At 48.9% G+C, this 12,928-nt stretch overlaps 1 protein-coding gene across 1 annotated transcript; it reads left to right on the plus strand.

Moving 5' to 3' along the window:
- Window positions 1–1,592: 1,592 nt before the first annotated feature.
- On the plus strand, window positions 1,593–11,613 carry MALSU1 (mitochondrial assembly of ribosomal large subunit 1). Its single transcript, XM_075316716.1, has 4 exons — window positions 1,593–1,837; window positions 4,847–5,025; window positions 9,693–9,774; window positions 11,293–11,613. The coding sequence occupies exons 1-4, from the start codon at window positions 1,639–1,641 to the stop codon at window positions 11,448–11,450; spliced, it is 618 nt and encodes a 205-aa protein (XP_075172831.1). The 5' UTR covers window positions 1,593–1,638; the 3' UTR covers window positions 11,451–11,613.
- The last annotated feature ends 1,315 nt before the right edge of the window (window positions 11,614–12,928 follow it).

A 12,928-nucleotide genomic window follows, 5' to 3' on the forward strand; every position in this document is an offset into this window, starting at 1 on the left:
GCAGAATGCAACGTGCGCACATTCCTGGAGAATTCATGCGTTCTGGATGCTTTCTCTGCTATAGACAGAGTGGGAAAGCATCCAGAATGCACATTTTTCATAGTGCGGTCCCATTCGGCTCTGCAGCATCCCCATAGACTTGCAGCAGAGCCGAGTAGGACCGCACTGTCACTGTCATGGCTGGCTGCGGACAGTGCCGCGCAATCAGAATGAACTCGGATGAATTTTACCCGACTTCATTGTGATCGTGCGGCTCTGTGCTTGTGCCACGGCTTGATTTGCGGTCACAGGTGAAGGACTCACCTGTGATCGCAAATCCCCTGAGTGACTGCAGTGAGCTGCGCGATCAGCTGTGCTTTCACTCAGGTTACTCGCGGCCACAGCTGCAGTCCTCCACCGGAGAGCGGTGGCCGCGAGTAACCTCAGTGACAGCACAGCTGTTCGCGCAACTAAGTTGCTGCATGGAGCTGACAGGAGCGGCAGTGTTCTATTACCGCTCCTGTCAGCTTCCGATGTAGCAGAGCTGCAAGCGTCGTGGGACCTTGCGTGGATTACATCGGACCTGGAGTTGTTTTTGAGGGGTTAATAAAGTGGTGAAAGAGGGTGTTTTTTTTGTCTTTCATTCCAAATAAAGGATTTTTTGGATGTGTGTGTTTATTTACTTTAACTTACAGGTTAATCATGGAAGGTATCTCGGGGAGACGTCTGCCATGATTACCCTAGGACTTAGTGGCAGCTATGGGCTGCTGCCATTAACTCCTTATAACCCCATTTGCCACCGCACCAGGGCAATTCGGGATGAGCCAAGTAAAGTCCCGGGACTGTCGCAGCTAATGGATGCGGCAATTCCGGGTGGCTGCAGGCTGGTAGTGTTAGGCTGGGGGGCTCCCCATAACGTGGAGCTCCCCATCCTGAGAATACCAGCCTTCAGCCGTGTGGCTTTACCCTGGCTGGTGTCCAAATTGGGGGGACCGCACTTTTTTTTCCAATTATTTATTTATTTATTTTTTTAGCCACAAGCCATCAAACAGAGAAGAACTGCTAACATTTTTGCACCAGGAATGGTATAAGGTCACACAAAAGCAGTGTGAAAGACATGCAGTATATATAATAAAAGTCATACCTCATAGTGCCAATAAATACAACTCAACCCCACAAAACCAAGAAGAGGCACAACTCGGACGGAAACATGCAGTTCAATTCCATTCCAACCAAAGATTTTTTTTCTATTCCTCCTGGGAGATGGGAAAGAAGAAAACTAAATTCGGCCACCGTGAACTCCACAAACTTCGCTGTAGACTGGGCGGTGTACCCCGCTCGGCCACTAGATGGCAGCACAGTCTTCGTTATTATGACAAACCACTTTCTAATGAAGTCTCGCCACCCAGCGGACAGCTCTGGAACTGCAGCTGCTCCACCCGGACATTCCCCTCATCACGTCTCCGTGCTCTGCCCGCCCCGCATGGCCTCTACAGAGAGTGCGAGATACATGTTTACAATGTCACGTAAGTTTGTCACGTGCTTAGTTACCAAGCAGGCCCAATCACTGTGTTCAGTTTGGCGTCTTAGTAACCAATAGGCGGGCAGATCCTTGGTCGGGACACCGGAAGGTTGTGCAGAGCAGGCGGAAGCCTCGAGATGTGGGCCCGGAGCCTGGGCCGCCTGTGTGTCCGCTTCGGAGCGGTTTCCCAGCTCCGCCCGGGTTTATGGCGGCGCCCTGCTGCTGTGTGTGCCGGGCGGGCTGCGTATTCGGAACCGACCAGGACGTGTTTCCGGCAGAGCCATGGATCCAGCTCGGCAGGTCCTGGCGGCGGCGCGGAGGACGCTCCCGAGCCTGGTACGGCTGCATTATACAGACGGTACCGGGGTCTGCAGTCTCCATGGTGGGGCCGTACAGACCCGATACTGCCCATGTGCCGGGGTTGTACAGCTCATCCCTGGTGGCCCCGTGACAATGGGAAGCCGCTCCGCACATTGTGCACTGCCCCAGGAGCCGCTCCGCACAGTGATCAGTGTCCCAGGAGCCGCTCCGCACAGTGATCAGTGTCCCAGGAGCCGCTCCGCACAGTGATCAGTGTCCCAGGAGCCGCTCCGCACAGTGATCAGTGTCCCAGGAGCCGCTCCGCACAGTGATCAGTGTCCCAGGAGCCGCTCCGCACAGTGATCAGTGCCCCAGGAGCCGCTCCGCACATTGATCAGTGCCCCAGGAGCCGCTCCGCACAGTGATCAGTGCCCCAGGAGCCGCTCCGCACATTGATCAGTGCCCCAGGAGCCGCTCCGCACATTGATCAGTGCCCCAGGAGCCGCTCCGCACAGTGATCAGTGCCCCAGGAGCCGCTCCGCACATTGATCAGTGCCCCAGGAGCCGCTCCGCACAGTGATCAGTGCCCCAGGAGCCGCTCCGCACAGTGTGCACTGCCCCAGGAGCCGCTCCGCACAGTGTGCACTGCCCCAGGAGCCGCTCCGCACAGTGATCAGTGCCCCAGGAGCCGCTCCGCACAGTGATCAGTGCCCCAGGAGCCGCTCCGCACATTGATCAGTGCCCCAGGAGCCGCTCCGCACAGTGATCAGTGTCCCAGGAGCCGCTCCGCACATTGATCAGTGCCCCAGGAGCCGCTACGCACATTGATCAGTGCCCCAGGAGCCGCTCCGCACATTGATCAGTGTCCCAGGAGCCGCTCCGCACATTGATCAGTGTCCCAGGAGCCGCTCCGCACATTGATCAGTGCCCCAGGAGCCGCTCCGCACATTGATCAGTGCCCCAGGAGCCGCTCCGCACAGTGATCAGTGCCCCAGGAGCCGCTCCGCACATTGATCAGTGCCCCAGGAGCCGCTCCGCACAGTGATCAGTGCCCCAGGAGCCGCTCCGCACAGTGTGCACTGCCCCAGGAGCCGCTCCGCACAGTGTGCACTGCCCCAGGAGCCGCTCCGCACAGTGATCAGTGCCCCAGGAGCCGCTCCGCACAGTGATCAGTGTCCCAGGAGCCGCTCCGCACATTGATCAGTGCCCCAGGAGCCGCTACGCACATTGATCAGTGCCCCAGGAGCCGCTCCGCACATTGATCAGTGTCCCAGGAGCCGCTCCGCACATTGATCAGTGTCCCAGGAGCCGCTCCGCACATTGATCAGTGCCCCAGGAGCCGCTCCGCACATTGATCAGTGCCCCAGGAGCCGCTCCGCACAGTGATCAGTGCCCCAGGAGCCGCTCCGCACAGTGATCAGTGCCCCAGGAGCCGCTCCGCACAGTGATCAGTGCCCCAGGAGCCGCTCCGCACAGTGTGCACTGCCCCAGGAGCCGCTCCGCACAGTGTGCACTGCCCCAGGAGCCGCTCCGCACAGTGTGCACTGCCCCAGGAGCCGCTCCGCACATTGTGCACTGCCCCAAGAGCCGCTCCGCACATTCTGCACTGCCCCAGGAGCCGCTCCGCACATTGTGCACTGCCCCAGGAGCCGCTCCGCACATTGTGCATTGCCCCAGGAGCCGCTCCGCACATTGTGCACTGCCCCAAGAGCCGCTCCGCACATTGTGCACTGCCCCAGGAGCCGCTCCGCACATTGTGCACTGCCCCAGGAGCCGCTCCGCACATTGTGCACTGCCCCAGGAGCCGCTCCGCACATTGTACACTGCCCCAGGAGCCGCTCCGCCCATTGTGCACTGCCCCAGGAGCCGCTCCGCACGCTGATCAGTGCCCCAGGAGCCGCTCCGCACCCCAGTCTGCTCCTCACTTTTCCAGATCCCCTCACTCCTCTCAACCTGGTCAGCCAGCAAAGTGTGCTGGACCCTTGTTCCCGAGGCCCTGGTGTGGCGGCCACCGGACCAAGGTCGTACTAATCCTTTTCCTCTACTCTCGTGATGGGTTGATGCTGCTGAGGTTCAGAGAGGAGGAGAAAGAGATAATTACTCAATGTGTCGTATATCTTATGCAAGAAGTTTTTTAGTTTGTTTTTTTTTTAATTCGGCAAACAGAGGAATTTAATGCAAACATATTTACCAGAGTGACCAACAAGTCCCAGAAGTGAGGCAGTCCTGTGTATTCCATTGTATCCACATGGCTGGGACATAGTGGCGTGGATCATGCTGGGTTTGTATAGTTCTATCTGATGGATGCTGGCGTTCTGGGTGGTAGAGAGGAGACATCTGGGCCAAAGAGGTAAATATGTCTCCATTTTTTTTTTTTTTACAATAAATCAAGTAGTTAAAAAAAAAAAGCGTGGGATCCCCTCTATTTTTCATAACAAGCCAAGGTACAGCAGACAGCTGAGGGTTGCAGCCTGCAGCAGCTGCTGTTTCTGTGCTGGATATGAAAAATGGGGGGGACACCACGTCATTTTTTTAACAAAAAAAACCCAAAACAGCTGGCCAAGCTAGCTATCCCTCTATAGAGCTATTCTGTTATTTCTATCTATCCGATCTGTTCTTTCTTTTCTATTCTATATATTCTATTATCTATCTATTCTAGCTATCTATCAATTATCCTATCATTGTTTCTCCTTTAAAAAAACGCATTGGCAAAAATGCGGCAAAACGTCATGTGTTTGGTGCGCCACAAGATGCATTTTCTGAAATCAAAGGAAAAAGATGCACTCAGAAAAAAGAGGCAGTGTGTGAACACAGCCTAAAGTATCCACCAAAAACAAGGTGACCTCATGGATGGACCTCACCGGTCTGAAGGCCTCGTATATTATGGGGAAGGTATAGGATCTGGCTTGAGCCTACTTATAACCAGTCTGGGAAGATGGGTGGGTAAGGCAGCACGGCCGCCATAATCCAGCTGTAGTGTCTCCATCACTGTGCTGCGTGTCGTAGATCTATTATTACAGTAATCTCTTCTGCTCTTTGTTGCAGATGAAAATCTTCCGGAGTTTAACATCAATGTACTTGTAAATTTGCTGCGGCAAGAAAATGGCAAAGATCTGTGTGTCATCCGAGTGCCCCCAGAGATGAAATATGTAGAATATTTTGTAATTGTTGGAGGAACATCGACACGGCATCTCCAGGCTATGGCCCAATACATACTGAAAGCGGTAAAGTCTTTATCTACTATGAACCTGGCGGTGGAGCGACTTATATCATTAGTAAATACCTACTTATGTGGATGTTTCCCACTATCCTAGAACTTGTGATATGATGAAGAGCAGATATTATCGGATTTTCCTGTCTGTATTGTCCCCTCTTATAACAGCAGTGTCACATTCCTACCCTTTCCCTTAAAAGTATTATCACCCACCTATCGCCCCTAGTAACAGCAGTGTCGCCCCCTCTTTCTCCTTTAGCAGTTACTGCTCTGTAGCTTCCCCCAGTAGTAACTATGGTGTCTTGCTAACCCCGATGGTAGTCACAGTGGCACATCGGGCTCGCCAGCCCCGTTCACTTTAGAGAAGCTTTGATGCATTTTCCTACTTAGCTGGATGGCCGGAGCGCTGTACTGGAGAGACTGTAATATGGTTAGGAGAAAAGGACGCTCCAGCACTTATCCTTAACCCCTCCACAACCAATGACGGATCTATCCGTCATGGATCGTGTGAGGTTAATCCCCGCCCCCTGCCGTGGGCAGGTTGCGGCGATCCGCGCACATGTCAGTTGTTGAAAACAGCTGATATTGCATGTTACAAGTGGAATCGCATTCCACCCGCAACATTTAACCCCTTACATCCCGCTGCCAAAGTCTGGCAGCGAGATGTATATGCGCGCAGCCATTATTTTCACTTACCGCCGCCCCCACTGGAAGTCACGTGCGTGATCACGTGACTTTCGGTAGTTACCATGGTAGCACAGGGTCATGTGATGACACCTGTAGCTATCATGAGTCACTTTTGGTTTCACTCGGACCGGAGCCGAGTGAATCAGAAAGTGAACATATCTGCTGTTTAAAGCTCTGTAGCTGTGATCAGCAGATTGAGCAATGCGATCGCATTGCTCATTCGCTATAGCCCCCTAGGGGGACTAGTAAAATGTAAAAAAAAAAAAAAAAAAAACCTAAAAGTTCAAATCACCCCCCCTTTCACCCCATTGAAAATTAAAGGGTTAAAAAAATATACACATATTTGGTATCGCCGCGTTCAGAAATGCCCGATCTATCAAAATATAAAATCAATTAATCTGATTGGTAAACGGCTTAGCGACAAAAAAATTCCAAAAGCCAAAATTACATTTTTTGGTCGCCGCAAGTTTTACGCAAAATGCAATAACAGGCGATCAAAATGTAGCATCTGCGCAAAAATGGTACCATTAAAAACCTCAGCTCGAGACGCAAAAAATAAGCAGTCACTGAGCCATAGATCCGAAAAAATGAGAACGCTACAGGTTTCGGAAAATGGCGCAAAATGTACGCCACTTTTATTGGACAAACTTGTGAATTTTTTGTAACCCCTTAGATACAAGTAAACCTATTCATGTTTGGTGTCTACAAACTCGCATCGACCTCAGGCATCATACCCACACATCAGTTTTACCATATAGTGAACACCGTGAAAAAAACATCCCAAAAACTATTGTGCCATCACACTTTTTTTGCAGTTTTTTCACACTTGGAATTTGTTTGGTGTTTTCCAGTACACCATATGGTAAAACTTATGGTTTCATTTAAAAGTACAACTCGTCCTGCAAAAAACAAGCCCTCATATGGCAAGATTGACGGAAAAATAAAAAAGTTACGGCTCTCGGAAGAAGGGGAGCAAAAAACGGAAAGGGCACTGGGGCTGAAGGAATTAAAGGGATTAAAGTGCACCGATCACCAGGATTTTCCTATATAAGCTAAAGCCAGTGCTATACTGGCACTATCAGGCTGATTCTCTACATACCTGTAGTGGTCAGCTCGGATGTATAGGTTTTGAAACACAAGCAAGTAAAGTTTATAAAATGAGCGGCTTTTTGAATGGCAGCAGCTGCCAATCAGCTGATAGCTGGGGTGGGTATTCATAGTGATCCCCGCCCCCCCTGCCTATCCATCCTCCCCCTGTTATTTATGCTAATTCTAATATAGAATTGTTTTACTAACTGACTATAAGGACCTGTGCTGATGTCATACCCATGTGACCAGAAGGGGCGGGGCCTCAGCCAACTGAAAAATAATGTTGCTTCCTGGTATCATACAGTGCCTACAAGTAGTATTCAACCCCCTGCAGATTTAGCAGGTTTGATAAGATGCAAATAAGTTAGAGCCTGCAAACTTCAAACAAGAGCAGGATTTATTAACAGATGCATAAATCTTACAAACCAACAAGTTATGTTGCTCAGTTAAATTTTAATAAATTTTCAACATAAAAGTGTGGGTCAATTATTATTCAACCCCTAGGTTTAATATTTTGTGGAATAACCCTTGTTTGCAATAACAGCTAATAATCATCTTTTATAAGACCTGATCAGGCCGGCACAGGTCTCTGGAGTAATCTTGGCCCACTCCTCCATGCAGATCTTCTCCAAGTTATCTAGTTTCTTTGGGTGTCTCATGTGGACTTTAATCTTGAGCTCCTTCCACAAGTTTTCAATTGGGTTAAGGTCAGGAGACTGATTAGGCCACTGCAACACCTTGATTTTTTCCCTCTTGAACCAGGCCTTGGTTTTCTTGGCTGTGTGCTTTGGGTCGTTGTCTTGTTGGAAGATGAAATGACGACCCATCTTAAGATCCTTGATGGAGGAGCACAGGTTCTTGGCCAAAATCTCCAGGTAGGCCGTGCTATCCATCTTCCCATGGATGCGGACCAGATGGCCAGGCCCCTTGGCTGAAAAACAGCCCCACAGCATGATGCTGTCACCACCATGCTTGACTGTAGGGATGGTATTCTTGGGGTCGTATGCAGTGCCATCCAGTCTCCAAACGTCACGTGTGTGGTTGGCACCAAAGATCTCGATCTTGGTCTCATCAGACCAGAGAACCTTGAACCAGTCTGTCTCAGAGTCCTCCAAGTGATCATGAGCAAACTGTAGACGAGCCTTGACATGACGCTTTGAAAGTAAAGGTACCTTACGGGCTCGTTTGGAACGGAGACCATTGCGGTGGAGTACGTTACTTATGGTATTGACTGAAACCAATGTCCCCATTGCCATGAGATCTTCCCGGAGCTCCTTCCTTGTTGTCCTTGGGTTAGCCTTGACTCTTCGGACAAGCCTGGCCTCGGCACGGGTGGAAACTTTCAAAGGCTGTCCAGGCCGTGGAAGGCTAACAGTAGTTCCATAAGCCTTCCACTTCCGGGTGATGCTCCCAACAGTGGAGACAGGTAGGCCCAACTCCTTGGAAAGGGTTTTGTACCCCTTGCCAGCCTTGTGACCCTCCACGATCTTGTCTCTGATGGCCTTGGAATGCTCCTTTTGTCTTTCCCATGTTGACCAAGTATGAGTGCTGTTCACAAGTTTGGGGAGGGTCTTAATTAAGGTACTGTCACACATAACGAGATCGCTAGCGAGATCGCAGCTGAGTCACCGTTTTGGTGACGCAGTAGCGATCCCGTTAGTGATCTCATTATGTGTGACACCTACCAGCGATCAGGCCCCTGCTGTGAGATCGCTAGTTGTTGCAGAATGGTCCAGGTCATTTTCTTCAAAGGCGATGTCCTGCTGGGCAGGACACATCACTGTGTTTGACACTGTGTGACAGGGTCACAGTGACTGCTGAGATCGTTATACAGGTCGCTACTGCGACCTGTATTGTTCCTGCATCGCTGGTAAGATCTGACTGTGTGACATCTCACCTGCGACCTCCCAGCGACTTACCTGCGATCCCTATCAGGTCGCATCGTTTTCGGGATCGCTGGTAAGTCGTTGTGTGTGACTGGGCCTTTAGTCAGAAAAGGCTGGAAAAAGAGATAATTAATCCAAACATGTGTAGCTCATTGTTCTTTGTGCCTGAAATACTTCTTAATTCTTTAGGGGAACCAAACAGAATTCTTGTGGTTTGAGGGGTTGAATAATAAATGACCCTCTGAATAAACTTTTCACAATTTAAAAAAAAAAAAATAAAAAGAGAAATAACATTCTTTTTTGCTGCAGTGCATTTCACATTTCCAGGCTGATCTACAGTCCAAATGTCACAATGCCAAGTTAATTCCGAATGTGTAATCCTGCTAAATCTGCAGGAGGTTGAATACTACTTGTAGACACTGTATGTTGGCTGAGGCCCTGCCCCTTCTGGTCACATGGGAGTGACATCAGCACAGGTCCTTCTAGTCACTTAGTAAAACTATTCTATAATAGAATTAGCATAAATAACAGGGTGAGGATGGACATGCAGGGAGCATGAATCTATGAATACCCACCCCTGCTATTAGCTGATCGGCAGCTGCTGTCATTGAAAAAGCTGCTCATTTTACAAACTTTACTTGCTTGTGTTTCAAAACCTATACATCTGAGCTGACCACTACAGGTATGTATAGACTCAGCCTGATAGTGCCAGTACAGCACTGGCTTTAGGTTATATAGGAAAATCCTGGTAATTGGTGCACTTTAAAGATAGAAAAAAAAATCGGAATACTTTTTATTTCAGAAGAATACAATCCATTGTGATAAAAATAAAAACAAGTAGCATTGTTTTATGTCCCTTCATGTAGGTGATGATCATATTTTGTATGCTTCCATCTTATAGACAGGAGTCCGTTTTCTGTCCTTTTTTTGTATAATTTCTTTGCATATTACATTTTACGGGATTTTTTTTGTTAAAGGGAAACGTGAGAAAGATTAGTCATATTTTGTTTTACAGTATAAGTTTATGAAGCGAAAAAATGATCCACACGTGTGCATAGAGGGAAAGGACACCGATGATTGGATGTGTATAGATTTTGGTAAGTAAACATTCTTTTTAGTTCTATAAAGTAACATCACATTTACTTACAAAGGGTTATTCACATCATTTTAAGCTATTATCTAGTTATAAATTAGGGAATAACTTGTTAATCAGTGGGGTGCAATCACTAGGACCCTAGTGATCCTGAGAAGGGGGATTGAACTGACCAACAGTATGGAGAGGTGGTCCTCGCTGCACCGTTCATTCTCTGTGGGGCTGCTGGTGAAAGCAGAGTGCTGTACTTGGCACTATAGAATGAATGGCTCTGAACTTGAGGCCATAGCCACAGGGCATTTCAGAGCGACCCACCTACCAGAACCCCATGAATCAGCAAGTTTTTGGGGTTAAAGGGTTATTCCCATCTCCAAGATCCTATCCCAATATGTAGTAGGTGTAATAATAAGAATAATAATGTTAGCAAATACCTCCAGTTAGAAATGTAGTATAGTCCTTCTGATTCACTATGATTCACTATGTCACTTACCTCATATTCAGGGCATTTGATGGCCTTAGGAATCCATGGTTATGACCACTAGCAACTAACTGACTATATGTGAGGTCGTAACCATGGATACCTAAGGTTCTGCAATGCCCTGCACATGAGGTAAGCGACAGTGAATCAGAACTATACTACATTTCTAAATGGAGGTTTTTTTAATAATTATTATTATTATTACATATTGGGATAGGATCTTGGTGATGGGAATAACCCTTAAAGTGTGAATGTTCCAATTCCTGTATCCAATTGCACATACAGACGAGGCCAGTATATCTGCATGAACAATAAAGGGGCTGTTCCCACTACCTGTTAAAGTATGAGGACTTTTCTGACCAATTTTTACCAATATGTTTTTTGTCTGGCTCTTTAAAAAAAACTCCATTAGACTTCGAAGGAGAAAGCCAGATTACCATCTCTATATGCCATGGCTTTTTGCCACTTTAAAGCAAATTGGTCACCAGGTTTTTGCCATGTTATCGGAGAGCCCCCTGATGTACTGCAGAGACCCTGATTCTAGCAATGTGTAACTTACTGTGATGGGTTTTGCTTTTTTAATACAATCATTGCAGGCACTTCAGGGCTAGGTGTCTATGGCTTCATAGTAAAAAAGAAAAAAAAAATGGCCACAGCACTGATTAGCTGAAAGCAGTCAATTTGTGGTGTGGGCAGGGATATACACAGCTCAACAACTGAGCTCTGCTAGATCTGCAACAGAGAAAACTGTGATTCTCTCTTAACTACTGCACCCTGTAAACTAAGTGATACATCACAGCAATCAGGGTCTCTGGCCCTGCCTTTCCCCTAGTGTCATATTACACATACAGATTCCCTTTAAACCTGCAGATGAAAGACTACAGGTGCAGTTCAGTAAAAGATAACAGATTAATTTTACTATTGCATGAGTTTTTTACTCATTTGTTTCGATAATACAATAATGATAATGTTACAAGGCAGATTTTAGTGTTATTTTCAATTATTTTATTAAACATACATCCATTATTTTTTTCTTTCCATTAGGGGCTATTGTTGTTCACTTCATGCTGTCTGAAACTAGAGAGACCTATGAACTGGAGAAGTTGTGGACGTTGCGCTCATATGATGACCAGTTATCTGAAATACCACCGGAGATTTTACCCTTCGATTTTATGTTCGGACTACACGAGCAGAAAGAGTGACCTGTGTATCCACACCGCCTCACAGGCCCGGCCGCCTTCTTTCCAGCATTTTGAAGTTATATGCCATAGTGGCAGATTACAGTGATCATGGAAAGAAGCAATCTGCAGATTCTACCTCCTGTATACCAGTTTTTTCTTAAATACATTTTACTTTTTGTCAATATGTTCTATTGTTTTCCTTCTCACAAGTTTCTTGATGCCTGCAGCCACCACAGGTTGGGGCCTCCTGAAGATAGACGGTCAGCTCCTGATTTCATCTTATGGCTGGAATCACTGCCAGGAGCCGGTCAGCTGCATGTAGAGCGGCCGGCCGTGCCAGGTGATGCGATCCTCGCGCAAGTGTGACTCTAGGCCAGTGATGGCGAACCTATGGCATGCGTGCAACATTGGGCACGCAGAGCCCTTTTTGTTGGCACGCACGCTGTCACCACACTGAGCCATGTTGAACTGCCGATGTGATCGCGCCGGCAGTTCCACGTGGTGTTTAGCAGAGGAGACATTTCTACTCGCTCTGACACTCCTCCTCTCCTGGGCTGCAGGCCTGTTGCCTAGGAGACGGAGGAGCGTCACTCAGTAGGCGGCGCCGGTGTCTTGTGGCCGTGGTGGAGCGGCTGCTAGGTGAGGGTTTTTTTTTTTTTTTTAAGCTGTGTGCGGCTGTGCCAAGGTGTGGGGACAGTGCCAGCACGGGGGAAACATGGGAGCACGGGGCATGGGGAGCACGGGGAATGGAGAGCACGGGGTATATATACAGAGCACGGGGCATGGAGAGCACGGGGTATATATACAGAGCACGGGGCATGGAGAGCACGGGGCATATATACAGAGCACGGGGCATGGAGCGCACGGGGTATATAAACAGAGCACGGGGCATGGAGAGCACGGGGCATATATACAGAGCAGGGGGCATGGAGAGCAGGGGGCATGGAGAGCACGGGGTATATAAACCGCACGGGGCATGGAGAGCAGGGGGCATGGAGAGCACGGATCATGGAGAGCAGGGGGCATATAAACAGAGCACGGGGCATGGAGCGCACGGGGTATATATGGAGCGCACGGGGCAAACATGGAGAGCACGGGGCAAACATACAGAGCACGGGGCAAACATACAGAGCACGGGGCAAACATACAGAGCACGGGGCAAACATACAGAGCACGGGGCAAACATACAGAGCACGGGGCAAACATGGAGAGCACGGGGCAAACATGGAGAGCACGGGGCATACAGACCACGGGGCAAACATGGAGAGCACGGGGCATACAGACCACGGGGCAAACATGGAGAGCACGGGGCATACAGACCACGGGGCAAACAAGGCTGCAAGGATGGGGGAAACGACTGCAAGGATGGGGGGGAAACATGACTGCAAGGATGGGGTACATTTAGCAGTAAGGGGAACATGCCAGGAAGGGGTACATTTACCAGTGTGGGGGATACATTTACCAGCATGGGGGAAAACATGAACATGCCAGGATGAGGA

The sequence above is a fragment of the Anomaloglossus baeobatrachus genome, chromosome 6 (genome assembly GCF_048569485.1).
Source record: "Anomaloglossus baeobatrachus isolate aAnoBae1 chromosome 6, aAnoBae1.hap1, whole genome shotgun sequence".
NCBI classification, from domain to species: Eukaryota; Metazoa; Chordata; class Amphibia; order Anura; family Aromobatidae; genus Anomaloglossus; species Anomaloglossus baeobatrachus.

Excerpts from the sequence above, each read along its gene's own strand:
- MALSU1 (XM_075316716.1), top strand. The coding sequence starts at position 1,639 with ATGTGGGCCCGGAGCCTGGGCCGCCTGTGTGTCCGCTTCGGAGCGGTT. Across the intron at positions 1,838-4,846 it reads GGAGGACGCTCCCGAGCCTG|ATGAAAATCTTCCGGAGTTT; the intron begins GTACGGCTGCAT and ends TCTTTGTTGCAG. Across the intron at positions 5,026-9,692 it reads CCCAATACATACTGAAAGCG|TATAAGTTTATGAAGCGAAA; the intron begins GTAAAGTCTTTA and ends TTTGTTTTACAG.